General features: G+C 43.1%; 2 protein-coding genes across 12 annotated transcripts in view; one reads left to right on the forward strand and one right to left on the reverse strand.

Moving 5' to 3' along the window:
* The window catches only part of phldb1b (pleckstrin homology-like domain, family B, member 1b), a 131,466-nt gene extending 109,323 nt beyond the window's left edge, over positions 1-22,143 (forward strand). For 4 of the 9 annotated variants that reach the window (XM_030396997.1, XM_030396989.1, XM_030397034.1 and 1 more), the window contains 12 exons: positions 600-761; positions 1,717-1,854; positions 2,651-2,767; positions 2,912-3,014; positions 4,896-4,940; positions 6,981-7,323; positions 10,323-10,413; positions 11,791-11,937; positions 12,287-12,506; positions 15,108-15,193; positions 15,338-15,370; positions 18,122-22,143. In XM_030396997.1, the coding sequence (XP_030252857.1) occupies positions 600-761; positions 1,717-1,854; positions 2,651-2,767; positions 2,912-3,014; positions 4,896-4,940; positions 6,981-7,323; positions 10,323-10,413; positions 11,791-11,937; positions 12,287-12,506; positions 15,108-15,193; positions 15,338-15,370; positions 18,122-18,262 (1,626 nt within the window). In that variant the 3' untranslated portion in view covers positions 18,263-22,143. The remainder of the gene's footprint in view (positions 1-599; positions 762-1,716; positions 1,855-2,650; positions 2,768-2,911; positions 3,015-4,895; positions 4,941-6,980; positions 7,324-10,322; positions 10,414-11,790; positions 11,938-12,286; positions 12,507-15,107; positions 15,194-15,337; positions 15,371-18,121) is intronic. The other 5 variants (XM_030397017.1, XM_030397049.1, XM_030397010.1 and 2 more) reach the window with 2 other exon arrangements.
* LOC115569121 (alpha-2-macroglobulin) overlaps positions 21,790-27,024 on the reverse strand; it is a 41,461-nt gene continuing 36,226 nt past the window's right edge. For all 3 annotated transcript variants that reach the window (XM_030397066.1, XM_030397073.1, XM_030397057.1), the window contains exons 32-36: positions 23,669-23,759; positions 23,418-23,486; positions 23,231-23,336; positions 23,076-23,117; positions 21,790-22,588 (exon numbers count right to left, since the gene is read on the reverse strand). In XM_030397066.1, the coding sequence (XP_030252926.1) occupies positions 22,566-22,588; positions 23,076-23,117; positions 23,231-23,336; positions 23,418-23,486; positions 23,669-23,759 (331 nt within the window). In that variant the 3' untranslated portion in view covers positions 21,790-22,565. The remainder of the gene's footprint in view (positions 22,589-23,075; positions 23,118-23,230; positions 23,337-23,417; positions 23,487-23,668; positions 23,760-27,024) is intronic.

The following is a 27,024-nucleotide window of genomic DNA, read 5'->3' on the forward strand; positions in this document are numbered from 1 at the left end:
AAAGAAGGACATTTTCCACCTGTATGTGGGAGAAAGATGGGAATGACAAGCATCAAACGCCCCCCTAATGACTCAGACCAGTTGCAGTTCATGGCTAGTGTCTCAAAGGAACAGTTCACCCAAAAAGTAAAATCCAGTCATTTTCTCCTCTCCCCATTCTGATGTAAATTCATACAGCGTTGCAGCATTTTCCTGAACAACTGACGTAGCTGGAGAGTTGTTTTTGTACATACACCTTTTATTCTGTTTGTCTTCACCAGCATCTACATGTAATGTTTCTCAACACAACCAAGAGTGATAAGAGTCTAAGATGTCCAAAGTTCTGAACAGGTTTTGATTGGTTCCCAGTAGAACATGAGTGAGAATATGATCAGTGTTGGCTCCAAGTCTCAGTCCAACCCCGATGTTGTGTGTGTGAATTGTGTCCTATGCTGTGCGTGTCCTTCCCCCACACCTTCATGATGCAGAAGGTCACTCAGTGTACTCGACATGTTGGCCTCCTGCTGCCTGTCTTGCTAAATGACGTGTGTTTTCACTTCTGCCTGTCTTTCTCCTCTCCCTCCTGTGTGTGTGTGTGTGTGTGTGTTGCCATGGTGAAGGAGTATGTGACAGTGGGCCAGTTAAATCAGATGTATGGGATGCCAAAGGTGGAGTCGTCCCCAACTTCCCCGCTTCGCCAGCCCCTGCAGCCTGGAGCCATAAACCCCACCTTCTCCTGCCTCACCTCTCCTCATGGCTCCTCCCTCTCTCTGTCTGTGGAGGTGTGTCCTTCCTTCCTTCCTTCCTTTCTTCCTTCCTTCCCTCTTCTCCTTTCTTTCTTTTTGATACATTTTGCCACTTTCCCAGTATAAACACACAACAAACACCTGGAATGAGTATGTAGTAGTTGTGTGTTAAGTGTGATTGGATCCCAAATGTGTGGTCAGTGTGTCTTCTGGGTGGTTCACACATGTTCATAGAGCAGTTCACCTGTGATCAGGAAGCATGTTGTTATCAGGTCTGAACAGGGCCTGAGTCTGGAGCTCTAACTATCTAGGTTTGCCTTAAGTCAGACTCGTGTTGTTTCCAAAGGCTCACAGTCATCCTGCTGCCCCTGTCCATGCTTCTGTATCTAACAGTTAGATAGTTGTATCAGAAGAAGTGAACTTGAACAGCTTGAATTTAAGATTTAACATAAGCAGCGTGTGTCAATCAGCTGTTTAAATTGGATTTTCAGAACAATAGAAACAGAAGAGACGAATCTCATAAACCCAAAAACACATTTTTGGCAAAAGAAAACAAAATGAATCTAGTGTTCTTTTTAAAATGGTAACATTTCTGAAGTGTAGAGATAGTGTATGTATTGGGCTCCAAGGAGAGCTGAAGTAAAGTGAAACATAAAATGAGCTGAAAACTTAAATGTTCCTGAGAGAAACTGGGTCAGTGCAGCATCAACATAGAATTAGAATAGAAACATGTAAAATAGGGATACGGCAGCTGGAGGGCATAAAGCATAATGCAGCTGACAGCCACTCTGCTGTGTGGGAGATATTTAAGAATCATTTTCAAAGTATAAAGCACTTTAATTACAGCTTTTTAGGGTGTATAAAACAAATGTTCCCACTCTCTTCCTACTGTCTGTGAATGCTTTCTAATCTCATCTTGTCTCCTCTTCTTCCTCCCTCTCTCCTGTTCTCTCTTCTCCTCTCCTCTGATGCTCCTCCTTCTGTTCTCCAGTACCAGTCTGAGGGCAGTAGGCCTCACCTGTCCAAGCTAGATTTAGAGCAGTGGTACCAGGAGCTGATGGCTGGCTCCAGCCAGCTGTGTCCTCCACTGCCAACCAAGTGTGTGTCAGGCCGCAGGCCTGTGCTGCAGGTACAGGGCCTTTCTTCTTCCTCCTCATTGTTCCCACTTATTCTTCTGCTGTCTGTGTGTGCTGCTGCTCCTCTGCCGACACTCAACTTATTCCAGCAGCCGGATGTGTGTGTGAGAGAGAAAAAAATCAGCTGCTTGTACATCAGAAAAGAAAAGGGAAAAACCTCCTGCCCCCCTTGAAGCATCTCGAAAACTGCTGGTTCACCTCTGCTTTGAGATGAAGACAGAGAGAAACTGTCACTAGGTATAGAGAGAGACAACCTCAGGCAGGACACGGCTGCATGCTGGAGCGTTTGTTCTGACTGGAACTTCACTGTTTGCTTTGGTTATTATAAAAGAAGTCTGTTGATGTGAGTTAGGTTGGCCTGTAGCAGAAATCCTCTAACTTCAGACAGCACTTAGGGAAAGTAAGAATGTGTGAACACTTTTAAGTCATCACTTTGAACATCAAGTCATCCCACACAGTACATGAACGCAGCATTAACTAAAGTGGGCCTGATCAAAGCTGCTCAAAGAAAGGGACTGTTCCAGGTGTGTGTGTGTGTGTGTGTGTGTGTGTGTGTGTGTGTTGGCACTTTGATATATTTTGTCAGTCTTTGATAGTGAAATTGAAACTGCTGATTGAGCCTTGTTGTATTAATTCCAGCGTTTTAACAACATCAGTGTTCGGGGGCGCTCACAGCTCTGAGTTTTCCAGCAGGAGCTTGTAATTCATCACACGGGTTTGTTCTAACGCATGTTATCAGTAGTTCTCGATCCCGATCTCCTCACGCTCTCTATGTGTTTCCTCTCTCAGGTGTTTCGCTCTAAGCTGGATAGTGATCCAGGCCTGTCTATCCATCAGCCTAAATCAGGCTCTGCGTCCCCTCTGCAGCTCGGAACAGCAACACTGGGACGCAACACCAGCTCAAAGGTACTCGGGTTGTCCCTTTCAATACTGATGTGGCAATCGTGCGAGTGTCTCTACATTTTCCCCCTCAAGTCCGGATAATTGTTTCAACCCCACATGGACCTGTGTTCTGACCTTATATCATGTGTGCCCCCTGTGACTCTGCAGAGCCCCCTGCTGGTGGCCAACAGCACCGGCAGTCTTCCTCGGAACCTGGCTGCAACCCTGCAGGATATTGAGACCAAGAGACAGCTCGCTCTGCAGCAGAAAGGTAACTGAGCCGGTGTAGCTCAGACTCACTCGACACAAACCAACACTCAACATTCAGCAGAGAGGTGATTATATATATTCATGGTGTGAGGATTAGAGTCTGAGGAAAAACCCCTGTTAAACTTTTTTACCACTTGAACACATCCGTGTATTTCATGACACTGTGGATGCATCAAATCACAGAAGACCTTTCATTTTGTGGTGTTATTGTGGTTTGTCTGCACAACATTTTTTTGTTGGCTTTTGCTTGAAACAGTTGCTGACTTTAGAAACAGAAATAAGACAATAGGACAGTAATAAATATACATAAGATAAACAAAAAGTTCAGTTGCAGGTGTTATGCCTGTGAGCGGATTGCGTACTGTGTGTGTGTGTGTGTTTATAAATGATGCAATGCTCCTTTTCCTGCCTTGCTGCTGTTGGTTTTGTGTACACTTCACTGAAAGCCCAACGCTTAACTGACTTCTACCTCGTTTATTATAGCTGACTCGTTTATACTTACTCCCCGACCAACTGAGTTTTTCATGAAGTTTCTTCCACTAATGTATTAAGACAGTGTTTTAACCTCATGTACAGTGGACGGTATCTTCTTCACTGAGCATGGGCAGCTGGATGGTGATCTTGAAGATGATGCTGTGAATTCCATCTCTGGGACCTTTGTCCATGTGTGTTTCATTTCTCATCACTGTGCTACCCTTGCTCATAGAAAAGCATTGTACCATATTGTTCTTTTTTGGGAGTGAGAACAGAAACACTTGGTGTAGATGAGCCTTTGTCTTACAAACAGTGACATTTTAAAATGCGGTTACAGTGAAATCGTGCAGTGATCATGAATCATCATTTACTGAATCGGTAACAAGTGACTGGACACCACATGGACGCTCAACATTGTGTAACCATTCATGCTAAATGATTTGTTGTATTTATAAGCATAAATCAGTCACTTATACAATAGTTCATCATTATTCATGCATTTAATAAACACATGCTCTTCTTACTCATCTCTCATCATCGAGGTCAGTGGTTCCCATCCTGGGGGTCGGGACCTGCTGAGGGTTTGTTGGATTAGTGTGGCACTTTTTGTGACAGCAGGATAGAAAAGCAGAAAACATTTGCTGTACAAAATCCTTTTTTTGTTGATAGATAATTCTATTTAAATGATCCTCAATCTCTTTTTGATGTACTCGTGCCGAGACAGATGTAGTTATTGACAATGGGGCTGAAGAACGTAGACATTATTTATTCAAGGTGCCACAAGTCAAACAGATCACAAAGAACTGATAGGATATCATTTAAACTCAAAGCTATTCCCAAAAGATTAACAAATATTAATAACAACAAGAACCAGAACTGAACAATTCATCGAAATAGCAATATTGACCAGTTTATGAAATGCTCCAATATATAGTTCAGCCCTAGTGATAATAATTAAAAGAGAAAGCAGATCACAGCAAGCACACATAAGTGTTAAACTGGCCTGTGAAATCTGCAAGATAATAGAGTCAGACAGAGATCATCTGTTATTAGAGGCTCAGTAGAAGTCTGTGTGTTTGCTGTCAAGGATGTGCGCTCATATTCTTGTTAATTGTTAGGTTTGGTTATAATTAAATGTCATCCTGCTCCTCTTCATGGAGCTGTGTGTGTGTGTGTGTGTGTGTGTGTGTGTGTGTGTGTGTGTGTGTGTGTGTGTGTGTGTGTGTGTGTGTGTGTGTGTGTGTGTGTGTGTGTTGTTGGATGAATGGATTAGAGAAATGCAGTCTGGTGTTTGAGCTGGCTGCCACCCACAGGTGCTGGGTTTGAAGCCTGAGTTAGTCACATTTGTCAACATCTACCGTCCTCTGTTACTTCATATCTGTCCGTCTCTGTCTGTGCTGCACCACAGAGCCCCTGACCTCCAGACAGAACAGCGTAGAGGGCAGCTCAGCAGGTAGACGGATCACTGCGTCCAGGAGTTAATCATTTCTTCTGATTTCTTCATTTTGTTCAGCGAGATTCATCCTGTTCATCTTCTGTCTCCATACGTCACAAACAGTGTCTGAAATGTCTCCTGCCAAGGGTCCACACACAACATTGATCAAATGTCACACTGCCTGTTTCATTGTTTAAATCAATAAACAATGAATAAAATCAAGTATGAATTCATCCCTTCAGATAAGTGAAGTTTAAGCTAGCTCGATTAACCACCCAGACAAAGGGGAAAATTAAATGCCAGAGAAGGCAGCAGGCAGCCAATCAGGAGCCAGTTTTGAAAAATCAAGTCTTATCCAGAAGCTGAGCTGGTGTGTCAGGTTACTTTTATTGATTTCTCCATCAAAGCTAACATTTACCAGGGCTGGACTCTTGGCGGCTGTTAATTTCAGACCCTTTTCTCTTCATCCCTCTCCTGCAGTCTCTTCCATCTCTGGTGTGTCATTAACTCCTCTCCCCCCCGAACATTTCTTTTCATCTTGTCTTTTGTCTGCAACATTGAACAGCCTTTTCTTCTTCCATCAATCATCCATGAAAGTTCTTGCTGCTGGAGAATAAATCTTGCATGTTCAGCATTCACTGAGCTCCTCCTCTGGAGTTATCGACCCGGGCGCTTCTTTCCAGATGTGTCAGCCCATTATCAGGTGCACAGCAGCATCGATTTGAAATGTGAGGGAAATGGATAGATACTGAACTCTGCGGTGACGGGACTTAGTGGGTTTTTGCAGTTATCCTTCGAGCTTGTGTCACTGAGAGAACACATACTTGTATGTGTGGTGCATGGTTTATGGTCTGGCAGTCTGTGGGCTGGTGCTGGTTGTGCATTTACAGGTACTTTCGGTTCAGGTAATTCGCTAGCATGCTGGTTTAAATGTGTTGATCTCTCTGCTCTGTAGGAAACAGCTGGGCCTCTTATTGACTGAGTTGCCTGTAGGACTAAAGGGACAGTTCTGTCCAAATTCAAAAATACACATATTTCCTCTTGCCTTTAGTGCCTTGCAACCATCTAGATTGTTTTGGTGAGAGCTGCAGAGTTTTGGAGATAACTGCTAAAGAATCGCTGACTTCTCTCCAAAATAATGGAACTAGATGGCAAAAACACATGTAAAAACTCAACAGCAATGTCTCATGACCTGGTTACTGAAGATAATCTACAGACCTTATTGTGAGCAGTTGCATGAAGGAACTATTTTTTTTATACCAAACTATATCTGTCTGCCATATCATTCATGGATGTGAGACTAACTAAGCTAGCTAACATAACAGGTCGGCCAAGGAGAGCGCTGTCAATGTTTACATCGTGCCGCAGTGATGGAATGTAACTACAGTGCATTTACTCAAATACTCAGTCAATTCCATTTTTAGGTGCTTGTATTTCCTTTTTGCAACTTAAGATAATGAGAAAATCTGAATATTGGAACAGCCTGATAATCAGTAGACCCACAGTACACAGTACATGCAAATGCATGTATAACTTACTTGTACTTTTGATACTAAAGTACATTTGATCCTTTACATTAGACTAAGTACTCTTCGTATGTGGTTACGTTTACCAAAGTGATAGTTTAACACCATATTACAAGTGCATCTTTCTGATGTTTTTACAACGCTGCTGCCACAAGCACGAGCCTCTCATCATGAGTAGATGCACACCTGCTTCTGTGCGGTCATACAGGTGGGTGGAGTTCAGATTAAAGAAAATGGTTCCTTTGTGAAACGGCTCACGGTAAGGCCTGTAGATTATCTTCAGTAACCAGGTCAGGATTTCTGGAAAGAGACATTGCTGTTGAATTTTCAAATGTGTTTCTTCTTCACACCTGTATATCTGAGAGAAGGTCATTATCACCACAACAATTGAGAAGGATGAATATCACTACAAGTAAGAGGAAATATCTGAATTTTGATCTTGGAACGGTCTCTTTAAACTTCCACCCTTGTTCCATTTTCCACGCTCAGAAAATCAGAGTGTATGTACTGATCAGTGCCCTCCTCCCTGCAGGTCAGCAGGTGATCGAGGAGCAGCGTCGTCGCCTTGCCGAGCTCAAACAGAGGGCAGCGGCCGAAGCTCAGTGTCAGTGGGAGGCGCTGCACGGCTCTCAGACCCACCTCATGACCTCGTGCTCCTCGTCGCCCTCCTACTCCCCGGTCATGTCCTACAGCCCGGCGCTAAGCCACAGCTCCATCGGCGGGCCTCCTCTGGTTCACCACTCCATCCTGCACCACCAGCCCCCGTCAGCCGGAGAGCAGCCCTACGACACCCTGAGCCTGGAGAGCTCCGACAGCGTGGACACCAGCGTGTCGACAGGGAACAACTCGGCCTGCTCACCAGACAACATGTCCAGGTAACACACTGTCATGGCCAGAGCACTTTGGGCACAGAAAAGCAAATATTGGCCATTTATTCATTCATTTATTGAATTCAGTCGAACCTCTGAGTGAACTCAGCACTCAGCAGAGACTCTAGTTCTCTCTCTTCTTTTCCCTCTCTTCTCAGTAATGTTACATTCATGAAGTAAAGCCCATCTACCCTCCACCTCCAAACAGCAGTAAACATTAGAGAACATAAACACCTGAAGTCACCTCCACGGAGATTAATTAACTTTTTAATCCCAAAAGTTACAGAATGTGCACCAACTCTGTCCTCCAGAACTGGCAGCTCTGAGCAGCTGAGCAGCAGCCTTTGTCCCCCTGCTCCGCCCGGCCCGGCCCGGCCCGGCCCGGCCCGGCCCACACAACACAAATATCTTTTGCTTTCTTTTGATTGAGCGCCCCCTGGTGGCAGAAATTACACATTCTGTGTTCAGTACCACTTAAGATGTCTTAGATATGATTCTGAGAGGTCTTAAGAACTGACTGGATAATGAAATCAGTGTTACTTTTATGAAGTTGCATTAACTTTATATTATACAACTACAAAAAGAAACCAACATGGAATCAATAACTACTAATGCAAACTGTGCGTAATGGAATTGAACAGCAACAGATTTCTTAATAAACAAAAGATGATTATTCAAAGTTAAAGTAGCATTAAAGAAGTATTAAAATTAGAGTCTTAAAGACCCACACACAGACACACACCAGGTAAAGTCTGTGTCCACAGGTGGGCTCATTTGTCGACCATCTGTTAATGTGTTACAGAACACAGCATGTTCTCAGCAGCTCCTGACGTTCAGGTCCCGTTTAGATCTCTCTGGAGTCCAATTCCAAAAACAATCAGTCACGTGTTAGACACAAATTTAATGAGGTTTGTTCTGTAATGAGGGGAGCACAGTGGAGACGGGACGAGGACACTGACTGTTTCGTGGCAGCCTATCGGTGACTCTGACTGGTCCCTGTTATGAGTTTTTAATAAGTAGCTGTTGTAACATTTCCCAATTATGGAGATAAATATTTCCCTGCCCTTATTGCTCTCATTTGCTCCAATATGTAAAAATGTTTCAGTGTTCATAGCTGCACGACAGTGGTTTACAAAGCCACACATCACACACGTGTGGGAGCCAGACTGTGAGGCCGAGCTCATTAAAGCTTCTATTGTTAGAGTGAGAGCTATATGAGACATTGTTGTGTTGGCAAACATGGAGACTGGCTTAACTTGTTTATATTTCATCTACCACTAAATGGGAAAGTTTTAAAGCTTCATTCATAGATCAACATTTTAAAGCTCTGTACTTTTGTTTTTGTAGGCATATTCATTCTGATTGAACCTGGTATCAGAATCAGTATCAGAATTCCTTTATTTGTCCCTCAAACAGGGACATTTCTTTGCCACAGCAGCCAGTAATATTACAATAAACGATAATAATGGTAAAAAATAAACAATATATAAAAAGGTAAGAAATAGAATCGACTTGTATCTACATATAAACATAATATTGTTCAATATGAACATGTAAACAGTGTGGCCGTGTATTGCAATCTAAAAATAATAAAAATGTGTATGTCTGCGTGGTTGAAATAAAGATAAGGCTACTATAGTCCTAGTAGTATTGTAATGTATTATTTGTAGCATTATTCCAGTGGTCAAAATGTATCAAAGTTTAATTAAAAAAGATGTAATAATTAATCTAATGTTCAGTTCACAACAAGGTTTTAGGTAACGTAATTCTAACTCAGACCTGTTCAACTGACGGCCGTGTGCCAGATGCAGCCTTTTAACAACCTCATTAGGGCCCTTCTGATGTTTTAGATTTTAAGCCAGTAAACCCATTCATTAGTTCTGTCTGCACAGAAACGCTCTGGTTTCATTAGAAAGTTTTAACCCCTCGCTGTTTAATCAGAGGGAATTTCTGAGAGTCAAACTGACAAACTGCCTCAAAGATTTAGATGTTTTTCCCTGTACTTTTATATATAATGTCTCTGTGAAAACTAAGGAAATAAGTGCAGTGAAAAAATAAAAACAGAAGTATAGTTTTAACACATTTAAACTCTGAGCTTTACAGGTCAGACATAGGGGAGGTAAAAGTCTGACCTGTTGCTGCTTCACTCTCTGTTTTATTCCTAATCTGGCCCACATCGGGCCTGTTGTAACATAATGCTGCTCCATATCTGTTCAGCCTTTCAAAAACAACATTTGCACTGCTGTCAAAATAAACCTGCCCTCCTGTTTTGTTTTACGTACCTCCAACACCACTATTGATTACATTTATGTAACCATAATAACAAATTATGTTTCTGTATTCAGTTGGGGCTCTGTTAAATCTCTTCAATCTTTAATATGTATTTTGGATAAAATACATTTATGCAAATCAGGATGGTGACGTTGCAAACTTCAAAACAAGGTTGGAATGTAAAAAAGAAGTCATTCATCACAGCCCTTATTTCATCCCCACACACAGATCCTCAGAGCACAGGAACGTACATTTATAAAGTCATGTCACTGCTACACAAACTCTCTTCTAACTGTGAAAGTAGGACAAACCAACACATCATGTTTGCCTTCTCTCTAGGAGCTGGTCCGGTCCAGCCCGTGTCACCACTGCTGCTTGAGTCTCCTCATAGTTAACGTACAGTACTGGAGCCTCTTATGTGACATTTTGCGCAGATTTCCTTCAGTAAAGTCCGATATATTAAAATGTTGGGCTGTTGTTGCTGCTGTGCACAGGGATGTAATGAACTCTTATAGAGTTCACCTCTGACAGACTTTCTTAGATCTGCCGGAAATACTGTGGCAGCACAGATCCTGTCTCCAGACTTTCCCTGCAGACACTGTTTGAACCTAACTTATCTTAACAGAGTTGATATGCAGTGATTTGCTGCTAGTTGCAGGAGGTGTCAGGATGTGTTCTCTCGGAGGGCAGACGGAGGCTGTGTGCTAACGCTGTGTTGTTGTGTTTGACGACAGTGTTGGAGGAATGGACACACTGAAGATTGAGGAGATGGAGAAAATGCTGAAGGAGGCGCAGCTGGAGAAAGCCAGACTTATCGAGTCACGGGTAAGACACAATCCATACCTGGCGATTGATGAGAGTTCTTACAGTCTTCCTGTCAATAGCTTTGAGCATGATTTGAAAAATGAAGGTTCAGGATGAAAAACGGAGATTTGATTGGCCTCCATCTTGAAGATTTTGCGTCCTGATGAAGAAGCTCAGACTGTAATATAATGAACAAGAAGGATGGTCAAATCAATGTTCTGCTCTGAAGCTTTCCTCCCGTTTCTCTGTTGTTACGTGGAGCTGCAGTTCTCATCACTCAGGTCAGTTCAGGTAAAATCAGTGAAGTTCAGTGATATTTCCCTACTTGGATGCAGCTCCTTTCATAAGTTCTATGTATTGAGTCAGTTCAGTTAAGGGAGTATCAGAGGATAGTGTTTATAGGTTTGTTAAGAATGTAAAGGATTGTATAAAATGACTACAAACAATGAACTGATGCACACTGAAAAATCTCATTTTTTAATAAATACAATCCTTACTTTAGGTACTGGATGCTGTTAACAAAGATTTAAATGTGGTTATATAATCCATACATATAAAAAGAGACATTCAATTGTGAAAATAAGTATTCTGTTGACAGTTTGGTGAGACGCCTCACTTGATACGAGGGAGACATTGAGAGCGGCGTCTCTTTCTGGATCCGACATAGATGCACACATATAGAAATGTGGACCAACAATCAGTAGTTGACTCAACAGATGTTGATAAATGTGCAGATGTTTGTTGAGCTGTTTTTTGGTAGAGGGAAACAACAAGAGTAAAAGGTTTCTGTGCACCCTTCAGAATGTTGGACAGTACGTATAGATGCAGACTCAGAACAAACATACTCATGTCACCACACAGCCGTTCAGTGCAACTGCCAGCTGAAAGGACGTCCCATTTCTCCAAAAACATGTTTGTTTGTTTCCTCCCTCCTCAGACCTTTACCTCATCTGTCCTCATACAGTATATTATATACATGAGATGTAAGGAAAAAACAGGAGCGAGGGAAACACAGATGAAATGAACAGAACTGACGTGAACCCTGAGTTCTCTCAACTCAGAACATTAAAAACATACGCTCAAGGTCTGAGAGTCAAAATAAGTGTTAGTGTGCAGGCTTGTTTCTGTGCTTTCATTCCTATTTTATTTCTACTTTTTGGTCTGTGTGTGGATGTGTCTGTCTGTGTTTCTGCCCACAGAGTAGATCTATTCTCCAAATAGCTAAAAGGTTTCTGTTTAAAGAGTGGATGAGTTTGGTGCAGCTGCACGGTGGCCAGCAGCTCTCAGCAGGGAAAGACGTACATAAATGTATGAATGTCAAGCTGAGTTCTGGCTGCTGTTGGCTGCGAAGCCCTCGCACAGATCAAAAAAATATTTAATGAAAGCGCTCTCCTCCAGGAACGAGAGAGCATGGCTCGCCGGCAGATGCTGGAGGAGGAGAGGAGGAGGAGGGAGGAGGCGGAGAAGAGACTACAGGACGAAACTTTCCATCGGCAGCAGCTCGTGGAGAAGGAGGTCAAAATGAGGGCCAAGAACTTCTCTCAGGTCAGTAAAATGAGACTTAATTGAGTCTGCATGGTGGAAAAGTGGAAAATGATTCAACCCGTCTGCTGAAGACATGGCAGGATTTTACACACATGTGCTGCTGGGGGTGGGGGGAGGGGGTATTCAACACGTTCACAGTCGACCATTTTCATACCAAAGTAGAATGTAAACCTGTATGAGAGCATCATCACAAGACAGTTCATCTCTTCATGGACAAGATGCCAAAAATGAAACATTTTCACACTTTCCGTTTGATCAAAACTGCTAACTTCATTAGAAACCAATCAGGCTGTAATATGAAATCGAAACAAGTCCTGACAGTGAGCCGCCCGTGTTCTGCTGGTTCCAGGCCCGCCCGATGACCCGCTACCTGCCCATACGGAAGGAGGAGTTCGACCTGCGCTCCCACGTCGAGTCGTCGGGCCACAGCGTGGACACCTGCTACCAGGTCATCCTCACAGAGAAGATGTGTAAGGGCTACCTGGTGAAGATGGGAGGCAAGATCAAGTCCTGGAAGAAACGCTGGTTCGTCTTCGACCGCCTCAAAAGGACCTTCTCCTACTACGTCGGTAAGAGGCGTTGTTGTTGTTCTTATCTGATGCTGTGGGGTCATTACTGGGATGTGGTTACTCTGCAGTTCTCAGAGTAGTTAGAGGCAGGGACATTTAAGTTTCCAATCAGTGCCTGAAACCTCTGGGACATGATTAGAAAACGTTACCACATCGACCTGAATATAAGACTGCCTTCACTTCTAATAGCTGGTTTGGGAAAAAGACTGTTTAAATTCTAGAAACACGTTTTCGTTCTGTCGGGAAAGTTTCCTCAGACACTGTTATTCTGAGGAGGACACTGTCCTCATTCCTGAAGCTTTTCTCTGCTAAAAGTCAAAGATGAAATATTAAAGCAGGATGAAAATCACTCTTTTGTGCAGCGTGTTCTTGTCCATCAGTAACACACTCACACCGTCCTGTCAGCCTCCTGCGCTCACGATGATTCTTTTGGTTTGAGCTCTTCAGCAGTCATTTTGTGACAGTGGATATTGAGCTGATTGACAGATGATTCAAAAAGTCCATTCCTGCAGTGAAGCTATGAGGCAGGAGACGTTATGAACTCATTCGTAGAAATGAATTTCATCAGTGTTAACAGAACACATTACACAGGAGGTTAAAATGGGCCACAGGACACACTGTAGACAGGTCCGAAGAAACTGCAGAACACCCACAATGCAACGCTCTCTGTAGCATCCTACAGAACAGCAGGACTTGCTTCATTCAAGAAAAACAGAAAGGTCTAATCCTTGAATATGACACAAAGCTGATTTTAAGAACCAAACATGTTTTTGGGTCAGTGCGGTGTCTGGATCATCACACCTGGCTGCTGCTCTCTGAGTTCTACATGACACTTTCTGTCATGTTGCTGAAGTCTAAGTAATGTGGACAAAATAACTGCAACACTCTCCAGTATCATGCAGTCCAACATTAGGGCGCTGACATTTGTTGTGACCTGTGCCACCTGAAGGAGAACATCTGTAAGTCAGGACATTTCTGCACAGCTAAAGTATTGTACCTAGTCCTATACAACTCTGATTAGATTGACATTAATTGGGTATTTATTTTATGAGCTTAGCTTAGTTTAGCTTAGCTTTTTCTGTAATATAACAAGGAACAAGAAAGGTACACATGTAGTGAAATAAATGAAATGCAGTTGAAGAATGAAGTAAAACAATAACATAACATTTGATAAAACATAAAAGAAATACTCAGGTAAAGGAAAAGTACCTCATATTTGTATTAAGAACAGTACTTCATCTGTCTACCCTGTGTTACACTCACTCATGCATTACATTTCCTCAAGTTTAATTTTTTTAATTTGGGGAACCAGCGAGACACACAGTGTCTCTGAAAGGACGCCAAAAGACATGAATATACACAACCTGTGAATGTTGGAGGTTCCAGCCTACAGACTGATCTGAAACTGCAGAAAGTTGTACCTCTGAATAATTCAAAGGTTCAGTTGTGTGTGTGCAAATGTTTTCTCTGATTATTTTTCAGTGTTTTGCTTTTGTAACTCTGTGTTGCTGCCATCCTCAGCCAGGTCTCCCTTGTAAAAGAGATCACTGGTCTCAATGGGACTAAATAAGAAATGAGGGCTAAATGTAAAGTAAAATGAGGTATACACATATCAATAGAGTAGCTGCAACAAGCTTAAAGCTTTATGTTAAACACTGGTGCTGTGGATGAGTGGCAGTCAAACATGCGTCCTCAGGACCTTGAGCAGCAGCGGTACGTGTAGTATGTAGCGTGCACGCTGGTGTAATTGATGGTGCGCGGCGAGCTCTGGGACACTTGTTCACTGTCAGGCCTTTGAAGTCCTCAGAAGGTTCTGCTTAAAGCTGCTTAAAGCGTACCTTGTTGAAAGTGAGCCAGGGTGAGGAGGTGTACTGAGATTACTTTGGCAGTAGTTAAAATGCGCACAGCGCCGCGCTCTCTGAGGAGGCTGATTGAGATGCACCGCTTGCCCTTGTCTCTTGACCTTGAACAGTGAATCAAGGAGAGGTGGCGAGCATTAGTCATGAGCGCCGCTAATTCTCGTTAATCAACCTGAACCACGAGCAGAGTTTTGGTAATTTAGATGCAGTCAAATGAGATGCAAACGCCCGGCTATTTGAACGCTAAAGAGGTCATTAGCAGATAATGGCTGCGTGTTAAAAGGAAAGTGTTATTCCTCGAAATGAGGCGCTGCGTCTCTACCTACTACTCTTAAGTTGGCTTGTGGAGTGTTTGTGCCTGGAGGTAGAGAGGGGTGTTGAGTTCCCCACCGGTTCCTCACTGCAGTTCTGCAGCGGCTGATGAAACAAACTGCAATGATGTACCAGAGTAGCGTAAGAATGCAATCAAGTGTGAAAATACAATGAGCGCCTCATCGGTTTAAAAACAGAAAAAGTGCTGTGGTTGTCTTTTTCCATCCATCATCACAAGCCATAAATTGGTCATGATCAAAGTTTGATTTCTTCTTTTTTTAATGACCGTGTCTTCTTCCTGTGCTTATTCTAGGTGACATGAGGCGATGTGCCTCAGCTGTTGCAGCCAAGAAAAAGTCTGTCGTGGTCAATACATTTCAGTCTTTTAACCAAACTCGTGTTGTTTTCCTTCCTTCCTTCCTTCCCACAGACAAACATGAGACCAAGCTGAAGGGTGTGATCTACTTCCAGGCCATAGAAGAGGTCTATTACGATCACCTCCGCAGTGCCACAAAGGTACGCAGAAACACTCATTTTCTCTCATCTCTTTCACACATTCTTTATTTTCATCTCACATTCTCTTTCATTTCCAACATGTCTGTGCACACTCTGCTCTGCTTCTTTTCTCCGTGCTTTTGCTTTGGCCGGCTGCTGTCACAGAAGGGATTTTTCAACTTGAATATGATGACCAGTGTATGTATCCACACTCTGTGTTCCCCTGTCTCTCCTCACTGAGCCCTGTGTGTCCAAACCATAGACCGGATAGTGTCATAGACAATAGGAGACGGTCACCAGCTGAGCGGCTGTTGTTGCATGCCTCACACGCTAGTTTGATTCTTTGTAGTTTGAATATATAATCCTATAATCCTGCTTCATCCCTCCGCCCATCCCACTGTTCCCAGTTAAAAGCAGTCAAGTGGTTAGAAAACACTAACCGTCAGTCTCTCTTCATGTGAAGGTGCTTGTAATTAATGTTACTGTATAGGTAGTGAGGCCATGTTAACATTATAAAACCATGTCAGCGTTAATAACAGGTTCTGTGTTAGATTAGAGGACAACAGTTTACAGACCATGCATAACCAACACATTGAGGCTAACTGACTTACCTGTTGTATCAATGTTAAATCTTTGCCAAGGTTATTTATGTTGTATTACATGTGAACTAATGGACGGTTATATAAAGCATTATTGGAGCCGGGTTGGTCTTATGTGTTTATAAGCAGAGGAAAGGGCAGCACTTTATATTAATAAATGATACATTTATAATGAAGTCAACTTTAGTAGGTATTTGACTGATTGTTAACAAACAATGAAGTATTCATAAAACATGTATTAATCAGTTGTGAAGGTTTATAAACATCAGATGCATCTTTATATTGGCCGTCTGAATAACATATATAGATGAACTACACAGTCTTTATTAAACATTCACAGTTTTCAGTACAATAAACATCAGTGAACAATTGTTTGCTCAATAGTTTATAACACATTTCGTTGTTTATTAATAATCTATATATGTATGAATGATGGTTATTGTAAAGTGATACTAAAGGAATACTCTTATGACATTTTGAAGTTTCATTGCTGGGCTGAGCAGGAGAGTCCATGGAAGGACAACTCTTCCTGTCTGAGTCCAGTTCTGAACACATTTTCAGTCTCTTTAAAGCTCCACAGAACTTTGAGCTGTTTGATTTTTCAAAGACACTTGTCTGTTCAGGAAGCGGAATCCTTGCTTCCAGCCGTAGGTGTCGTTTTTGGACGTATCTCTCTCCTTTATGATCAGGGCTGCTTGCTGCTTGACTTGAGCCTCACACGTCTTGTCACTTTTTCTTATCTGCTGCTGCCTCCTCATCTTCAGTGTGTGTGTTTGTGTTTGATGGCCCGTCGCAGTGCACTGCACTCTGACTAACTGTGTGGCTCTGATCAGCTCTGGAACTTTGATTTTACTTGTCACTTCCAATGTCACATTACAGAGGGAGAACTTTAAAGTCTGCTGCACCCCGCAAAGACAGAAAAGCGATGGCTCTGAAAGGAAAAGTGAGAAAAGCAAGTGGAGATAGACTGATGTGTATGTGATGTACCAATTGGCACCAGTTTTGGGGGATTATTGTGCTGAACTAACGCCAGTTCATGACTCTTATGTATCTTTCCATTGACTCGCACAGTGAAGCATCTGTCATGTCTGAAAAATAAATACCTGATATTCCTTGAAAAACACAGAAAGTTGTTTCACACACTCCAGGCTGTTCTCAAACTATCCACAAAATCCAACAAAGGTTTTAACTTCTTCCCAAGGTGAAGAACTTATTTTGAGTTATGAGCATCATAGTAACATTAAAACAAAAAATCATCAATCGAAGCAGTTGTTGCAGTGAGGAGACTTTTTCTGATTGTTTTAGGCAGTAAGTGTTTTTTTGCGTGCTGCTTATGCGCCTCACGTCTTAGAGACTTGGAGCGCTGGTGTTTAAGCAGGAGCTTGTTGAAAAAAGCCTTCCATCGCTGTCAGACTGTCCTTCACTTGTGAGCATCATCCAGACGAAGCTACTGGAGCAGCTGGTGGTGCTGCCTGTGATTCCTCCTCAGTTATCCACACAGATCTGTGTCTCTGTGTCTATACTGGGTCTGTACTATATAGGAACAGCCTCTCGCTCTCAGCCTGTTCCCGTTCAATCATGGAGATGGTTTTCTGTTCACCAGCTGGCTTTCTCTCCATTAACTAGGAGTTTAATTAATTTGAGCCAGAAAAAATAAAAGGTACAGATCTGTGAGTTGACTCAATAGTTTCCTAGCAACAGTTTGAAAGAAGAGCAACGGTGCTTTTTCATTTTTAAACTTAATTGGTTTCAACAAATAAGGCGATGCAATGCATCTTGTGCTCTGTGACCTGCTGTCTGATTGGACCCTTGAGGATTCTGCATAGACCTTTAGAACAGTGCTTTTCAAAGATCCACCAGCAGTCATCTGGTTCTTTTGAAAAGATCTGTTGACTCTAGTCGGTTGAATTGAATGTAATGGTAATACAGAGAAAACACATTTGACTAGAGAACAGCCTCTTTAACAGCATTTAGTTCATTGGACAACACAGCTTAATCCAGACTGATGGTGCAGTTATTAAGCATGAGTGCAGATCTGACTCCCATCAGACTGTCTCATTAGAGTCAGATTAATAGAAGATGCCTCCATGACAAGTGACGTAGTTGTGGAGACGGCTGTTAGTTTCATAAGTTAGAGTTTCACGTTCACTTATTCTAACAATCCAACACAAGTACGCCAGGAATGTCTCATGTAACACACACACACACACACACACACACAGTTTTGAAAAGGCTGAAATGTATTTCATAGCTGATCAGATTTAGAGTTTGGATCAGTGAGAAAGCAGGGGAGTCGGTGTGGTCTACATGACAATGATTCTAGTTTTCTCTCCGTTCCTCCGTCTTCCAGAGCCCGAACCCCTCCCTGACCTTCTGCGTAAAGACCCACGACCGGCTCTACTACATGGTGGCCCCGTCGGCAGAGGCTATGAGGATCTGGATGGACGTGATCGTCACAGGAGCAGAGGGATACACACAGTTCATGAACTGAGAGACACACAGGGGCGGGACAGAGGGCACAGGCGAGGTGCAGATCGTTTCGGCAGGGACTCTCCCATCACAGACTCGACAGGCCCGCCCTGTTTCTGGTCCGCAGCGGACGCAGCGCCTTGTTTTATGTTTCATTTTTAATCTCACACGTTGATTTTACTATGTAGATGTTTTCACCTCCACATTTTCTACACCATTCTGTTTGGATTGAAAAGGGAGCCTTCGGAGGACACACACACACACACTTATACACACACATCTGTATATAAACCAAATGTATACCTGTCAAAGACTTTTAAAAAGCCTTTCTATAATGCCAAATGGAGATCTTGTAGTTACTGTTTGTTGAAACCTTTTGTATTATTTGTTTCCTTTCTTTCGTTTCTTTTCTTTTTTTTACTTCTAGAGAAAATTGCCAAATGACATAATGCCAATGTTTCGTTTGAGTGTTCCATCATGACTGTGCTCAGTTTAGACAGAAAGAATTCAATCAAAGGGTGTAATCAATCCAGAAATCTATTTGAAAGAATCTTATTCAAAACGTATAAATCTAAAAAAAAAAAAAAAGAAGAAGATAAAAGGTAGAAATCAGTGGACAGGGAGCGGAGGTGATTTAAGAGTCCAGCACACGTTGAGTGTAACAGTGAAACACAGTAAAACGTCACCTCAGTGCTGACTAACACTAAACACAGCATTTTCAGTGCGATGAGGTCTCCAGAGCTACATCCTATTCACATCACTTCACACGGGATAACCAAAGCAATCGGAAGGTATTTTGTTGACTTTCACTTTGACGACAGCTCAGGAGCCCACTCTGCAGTTCTCACTATGGTTCGACTGATATGGGGTTAGAACAGCCGGTACTGTTATTGAAGCTGCTCAGAACATTATGTGATGCAGTATTCAGTGTATATATAAAAACTAAGCACCACTAAAACCAGAATATTGAAAGTACCTTCAGAATTAACACACTGGTTTGCTTCAAAGCTATCAAAGAAGTGATCAAGTGTACATTTAAATTGTCCAAAAATGCTCCCTTGAATAAATAGTTTGACATTTTGGCACATGTGCTAACTCACTTCCATACGCAGAGTTAGAGGAGAACATCAACACCACTCATGTCTGTATGCTAGATAGGGAGACAGTTAGCGTAGCTTAGCATTAAACACTGGAGCTAGCCTGGGTGTGTTTCTAAGGTTAACTAATCAACATGCTATGTCATCCTTGTGTGACTGGTAGGCGTGTTTAGTTTAACTTTCCATTTACTCGAAAATATATTGTTGAGACATCAGAGTGACATCAGTCCTCAAGTGAATTTCTTAAGAAATAATATAACCGCGTTTCAGAAAAATGTCAAACTATTTCTTTCAAGGTAATGTCTGGCATTTTGATAAATACACCTCACTGATTGTGACAGTTTAGGGTCTGGATTTCCATCTGCTTCCAGCCTTTGTGCTAAGCTAGGTCAAACAAGCCACGTCCAACATGCCTTCAAATAATCTGCACATCTTTTGGGAACTATTATAAAGAAAAAAAAACGGGATAATCCATCCTGTCATTTGGATGATATCCAGCGGCTCAGTATGAATATCAAGTAACCTGTATATTGGTCCAACCATAGCTGCCACATTCTCAGTGTACTTGTGAATATGACGAACGTGAATATGTCACTGTGTCTGTCTGATGCCAACTCAAGGTGCAAACTGTATGTATCTGTGTGCACACGTATTAACAGGAGAAGAAAAAAAAAAAAAGCTCATCTATTTGCCATGTAGCCTTTAGCTAACTCGGTGATGCTACGACACAGCTGGGAAGCGGTCATCATCACTGCCAGCGTAAAGCAGAACCACTAGAGGGCGCTACAGAGACCACACCGACACAGGACCACACGGGAGGAAACAATACGGACTAATGCAACTCTGAACTGTGCCTTGACTATGTGTTGTTATTGATGGCGTGTCTGAGTCCAGCACAGCCTCGCTGTATGAATGCATTTTTAATTTGTGTCTGTGTAATGTGGACAGGCTTGCATGAGGTTTTTCTTCAGCACTACAGGGACATCTGCTGTTAGAGGCAGAGCTACTGAGGGCCAGAGCACAGTGGGGATCAGCTACTTCACTGCTAGAACAGTATAGTCTATTCATACCATGGATTTTCTTTTAAAGGAACACTCCAACAAATCTAATGTCAATTTCAGTGGATTTATCATGGGGAGCATTATTCAGCCTGAGAGATGAGCTGTGTAATGTCTTCTGTGGCTCTGCAGGGATGTGATTGAGTCCGAGGTCCTGTCCACTCGTACATGCAGATTTGTTAAAACAAAGCTTTTTAGGTCCAAAACTAAGTTGAAAAACTGCTTCGAAGAAATTCTGTCTAATATTGTGCATTGATAGAATAGATGTTATATTATCTTTATTCTGAAATACACACATGGACAGTTGAAATACAGTAATAGAAAAAAAGGGACAAACGGCTGCTAACCGTGTTAGAATAGAGAAAGCATTGTCGAGGATCATCGTGAAGAGCAGTCTCTCTTCACCACTTCTGTAAAATGAAGTTAAAATAAAAATCCAAAAAACATGCGTAGTATTTCCTACAACCAAACAAACAATATTAAAGATTTGCTTTTATGGAGGGAGATATTTTTCAGAGACGTTTTTTTATAAAACCGTGTACGTGAGGACTGTGCCTGACAAGGTGTCCCTGATGATGTCATCATCTGATGGGTTTGATTGGCAGAAGACTGGAGAGCTCAGATTATACTGTAAATCACAGGGAGCATTGTCAGTTATGGCATTTTGCACGAGATGTAAAACAAATGGTAATATGTGAGCACGCACCCTCGTTAAATTTTGTTATAAAATCAACAACAATTGTTCGTTTATATGTTTGTTGGCCCGGTCCGTCGTAGACTCGTCTCATTCTGTCATCCTGCTTTAATCCCCACTGTGAGCTGAGCTCTGCCTGCATGAAGACAGATGAAGAAATGTTATATGTCCAGCTCTAACAGACTGCAGCTGACCTGGCGTCTTTGTGTGTTGATCATCACATTGTGAATCTGTTTGATTGGCCATGACAGTATGTAGTTAGCGGACGCCGGGCGCTGTTGCCGTCTGTTTAGGAAGAGCAGAGGACTAACTGTAGGCTGTGATTTATGGAGCATGTGGAACTGGTGTTTAGTTTCATGTGTGGGTACAGTAATAATAATAATAATTTATGGTTGTGGTGCCTGAGATAGTGACACGTTTACTCTGAAAAAAAGAAGACTAGTGAAAAGACCTTAATATATTGTGTCCCCCTTGCCTTTACTTTCCCTGCACAGTGAACACGTGCAAACCAAACTATTCAACAGTGGCAAGGCTGTTAAATCATGTCTGTTGATAGTAGGTGGTATAAACTTTACTGTTGTTGTCTATGTTAAAGAAAGGAAAAATCAATATTCTGTAAAGAGGATGCCTGAATGAAAAAAACTATCTTACTATTGAAATGAAAACAGTATTGTATGGAAAGAAGTACAATTTTTACTTATTTTTGTCATTTTAGAAAACTTTATTGTCAGTCAGTTACATTTCAAAAATTGTATGGTAGTGATGTATCAATCTACCTTTTGTTTTTTTACTGGTACAGCAGAACACACACACACACACACACACACACACACACACACACACACACACACACACAGCTCACCGAGCACTCATGAGAGTGTACTTTTGTTTTCTAGAAAGTAGATTCTGTTTCAGACACACACACACACACACACACACACACACAATCAGTACTCGGACCATACTGTGTTATTGGTACCCTGTATGTCTCATGTGTTACTTTCACATATGAATAATATGGATTTTGTCAAATCTATTAAAAACAGAACTGTTACAGGATGTGGGCTGCTTGTCTTGAACTCAGTGGGTTACAATGTGAACGTTCCAGTGTTGAGGAGAGGGACAGCAGTGGCTACTGATGGATTCTTACGCTGACTGATTATTGGTTCATGACTAACAGTCAGAGGTGGAGGGAGGAGGGCGAGCCTACCCTGGAACAGCAAGTACAACACAAACAATCACAAGGCTAAAACAAGAAAAATGGGAAACATTTTCCTAAAATTTCACTAAACGCAGGATTCATCCACAATGAAACACCGCTACAAACCAATGTGTTTTTAAAGGAGTAAAAAATAAAAAAAATTAAAGACACCGTCTAAGAAAAAAAATAAACATCTAGAATCTTCTGTCTCTGACACAGTGAGTCTCCAGCTGACAGAGGTCCCGGCTGGTGTTTCCGCAGGATGTCCACAGACTCTACAGCTCGTTGATGGTGTCATCTGTAGAGAGAACACAGTCACACACACGTCTGCATTTACAGTCTGTCTGCACACTTTTCACTCTCACCTTTTTAACAGCTTGGACAGAGAGTGGACAGTAAAACAAACTGCCCTCGTGTCTGTGACGGATTCTACACATACACACATTACAACTGTAGTGAAGCGCCAGTGTGATGTGGATGACTGGGACTCCAAATCTCTACATGACACGCCGCTGCAGCCTCGCTTGACACGCGAGTGATACACGTCACTCAGCGACAAACCTAACTGAAGCTTTCAGGTGGTGCTGTGTGAGGTTTTTAGAAACTGTTGAAGCACATTTGTTAAAAATGTGTGTCAGTAAGCTACCAATTATTTGATGTTCCTTCAGACTGAACTAACAACACTGAGTGATGGCTGGGCTGATATTTCAATTCATGCCATTTTCACTAAAAGTACTGAATCATGACATTGTGAGTAAAGCCTGTACTGTACAAATGTTACTTACTCTCTGCACAGGGGGAGGTGTAGTCAGTGACTGCCACATCACCTGAAATATATCAGAAGCACATCAGATATACAGCCAGAGGACACAAGCAGAGACAGAGACAACGGCGCCACCATCAGTTCGCCTCGGTGCAGAGGAGAGAACGAAGCTCTTACTTGTCTGGTAGTAATCGTAGACTTTGACCACCGCAGGCTTCAGGTTTCTGACGGGCTGATCCTCCTCGAGTGTCACACTGTGGATCAGCGGCTCGTCCTTCTTCAGCTGCAGCGCAAAACATCGTTTACAGCGTTACACTTTACTCACACGTCTGTCTGCTCACATCACTGAAGTTACTGAACATACCCCGTCTAAGTAGATGTTGATGAATCCTTCCTCCACGTCCACGCGCTTCACCGAGTGGTCGCTCCTCAGCTGCAACAGCACACACACACACACACACACACACACACACACACACACACACACACACACACACACACACACTGCCTTCAGTACACTCACATATAAACATACTGTTAAGAGAATGTGAGAGTGGTTCACACAGACCACAGGTGATGTGTAGTGAATGAGCGTGCAGCTGTTGAAGGACTGACCAGTTTCAGAGAGCTCTTATCCAGAATGTACCCAGACAGCAGCTTGATGTTGATGATGACCATGTTCGTTTCCTCTCTCCTGCCCTGGTACCTACACACACACGCACGCACGCAAACACGCATGCACACACACACACACACACACACACACACACACACACTTCATGTGATGCGTTTATCAGCTGCTCTGACAGCTTTGATTTTCCTGTCTTAACAGTTTAGGGTGCAGATGTACGATGCCCCCCCAACATTCAATATCTTGAAATTAAAAAAAAGTCAAATGCATATATACACATCTGAATCTGCGCAGCTACGTTGCGTGTTTAACATTTCTCTCTTGTTGCAAATGATTCATTATGCATCATTGTAATCAACATTAACGTTCACAAAGGTCTGGGTGCTGGCTGCTTCACGCAGCAGGTCAACAGCTTTCTCTTCCCTCATAATTAAGCAGCTAACTGCAGCCCTACATCGTTACCGCAGCTCCTTTTCGTTGGCTGATGTATTAGTAATGTGCACTGTTGTCTGTGCCGTGTTATACTATTTGCTGATGCAATTCAACTTCGGGTTAACATTCCTGTTATCCAGTGAAAGTTTGCACTGCAACCCAAAACAACTGTTAACAACAGATGTCATCAATAACACAACTTATTAATGCCAACGTGTGCTGAGCTTAATTACAATTTTCTTTATCATGCGTTTTTTGTTGCTCTCACTGAACTGCAGATTGTGTCGTGTAAGTGTTCTCTGGACATTTGCCCCCGCTGGCTAGAACAGAGGCCTTCTGTTCAATCACAGAACATACACTAAAACTGCACTTCATGATTAATCAGTAGACATTCACTTGCATATTAAATGTGGTTAAATGTTTTTGGTCCATTTTTCTCTGTTGGAATGATACAGTTAATAGAATAACAATTAGAAAACTAACTAATATATTTGCCACATATAATCTTTAATCAATAAAAATGAATTATTTCACTTTGATTTGACCCCAAAATAAAGTGATTTTCACATATCCTTCATCACAGGACCGTGTCTGACTGTAAAATGTAATTCTTTTAAAGTTTAATGTGCCCAAACAGAGAGAGAGTGCACCGAGAGGTAAAACTTAATATATGAATATATTTACACATTAGTCATTTCCTGCTAGCCTTATTTACGGCAGCAGGGTAGCTTTCTACTCCAACACTGTTCTCACATCCTTCAGTGAAGTAGTAGCAGTAGTTTTCTACTACAAATCAAGCGCTCCACTTTACGGGAGCATGCACAGAGCCCAAAGGAGAGGACGAAGGAGAGGACAAAGGAGAGGACGAAGGAGAGGACGAAGGAGAGGACAAAGGAGGGCGAAGGAGAGGAAGAAGGAGAGGACAAAGGAGAGGACGAAGGAGAGGACAAAGGAGAGGACAAAGGAGAGGACAAAGGAGAGGACGAAGGAGGGCGAAGGAGAGGAAGAAGGAGAGGACAAAGGAGAGGACGAAGGAGAGGACGAAGGAGAGGACGAAGGAGAGGACGAAGGAGAGGACAAAGGAGGGCGAAGGAGAGGAAGAAGGAGAGGGCAAAGGAGAGGACGAAGGAGAGGACAAAGGAGAGGACAAAGGAGAGGACGAAGGAGGGCGAAGGAGAGGAAGAAGGAGAGGACAAAGGAGAGGACGAAGGAGAGGACGAAGGAGAGGACGAAGGAGAGGACAAAGGAGGGCGAAGGAGAGGAAGAAGGAGAGGACAAAGGAGAGGACGAAGGAGAGGGACAAAAGGAGAGGACAAAGGAAGGACAAAGGAGGGCGAGGAGAGGAAGAAGGAGAGGACAAGGAGAGGACGAAGGAAGTACCAAGGAGAGGACACACAGGAGAGGACACACAGGGGGCCGAAGGAGAGGACAAAGGAGAGACAAAAAAGAGGGACAAACAAGAGGACGAAAGGAGAGGACGAAGGAGAGGACGAAGGAGAGGACAAAGGAAGGAGGAGGGCGAAGGAGAGGACAAAGGAGAGGACAAACAAGAGGACGAAGGAGGACAAAGGAGAGGACAAAGGAGAGGACAAACAAGAGGACGAAGGAGAGGACGAAGGAGAGGACAAAGGAGAGGACAAAGGAGAGGACAAAGGAGGGCGAAGGAGAGGACAAAGGAGAGGACAAACAAGAGGACGAAGGAGAGGACGAAGGAGGACAAAGGAGAGGAAGAAGGAGAGGACAAAGGAGAGGACAAACAAGAGGACGAAGAGGACAAAGGAGAGGACAAAGGAGAGGACAAAGGAGGGCGAAGGAGAGGACAAACAAGAGGACGAAGGAGGGCGAAGGAGAGGACAAAGGAGAGGACAAAGGAGAGGACAAAGGAGAGGACAAAGGAGAGGACGAAGGAGAGGACGAAGGAGAGGACAAAGGAGGGCGAAGGAGAGGACAAAGGAGAGGACAAACAAGAGGACGAAGGAGGGCGAAGGAGAGGAAGAAGGAGAGGACAAAGGAGAGGACGAAGGAGAGGACGAAGGAGAGGACGAAGGAGAGGACGAAGGAGAGGACAAAGGAGGGCGAAGGAGAGGAAGAAGGAGAGGAAGAAGGAGAGGACGAAGGAGAGGACAAAGGATAGGACAAAGGAGAGGACAAAGGAGGGCGAAGGAGAGGAAGAAGGAGAGGACAAAGGAGAGGACGAAGGAGAGGACAAAGGAGAGGACAAAGGAGAGGACAAAGGAGGGCGAAGGAGAGGACAAAGGAGAGGACAAAGGAGAGGACAAACAAGAGGACGAAGGAGAGGTGGAAGGAGAGGACAAAGGAGGGCGAAGGAGAGGACAAAGGAGAGGACAAACAAGAGGACGATGGAGGACAAAGGAGAGGACAAAGGAGAGGACAAACAAGAGGACGAAGGAGAGGACGAAGGAGAGGACAAAGGAGAGGACAAAGGAGGGCGAAGGAGAGGACAAACAAGAGGACGAAGGAGGGCGAAGGAGAGGACAAAGGAGAGGACAAAGGAGAGGAAGAAGGAGAGGACAAAGGAGAGGACGAAGGAGAGGACAAAGGAGAGGACAAAGGAGAGGACAAAGGAGGGCGAAGGAGAGGACAAAGGAGAGGACAAAGGAGAGGACAAACAAGAGGACGAAGGAGAGGACGAAGGAGAGGACGAAGGAGAGGACAAAGGAGGGCGAAGGAGAGGACAAAGGAGAGGACAAACAAGAGGACGAAGGAGAGGACGAAGGAGAGGACAAAGGAGAGGACAAAGGAGGGCGAAGGAGAGGACAAACAAGAGGACGAAGGAGGGCGAAGGAGAGGACAAAGGAGAGGACAAACAAGAGGACGAAGGAGAGGACGAAGGAGAGGACAAAGGAGAGGACAAACAAGAGGACGAAGGAGAGGACGAAGGAGAGGA

This window comes from Sparus aurata, chromosome 2, assembly GCF_900880675.1.
Source record: "Sparus aurata chromosome 2, fSpaAur1.1, whole genome shotgun sequence".
In the NCBI taxonomy this organism is placed as follows: domain Eukaryota; kingdom Metazoa; phylum Chordata; class Actinopteri; order Spariformes; family Sparidae; genus Sparus; species Sparus aurata.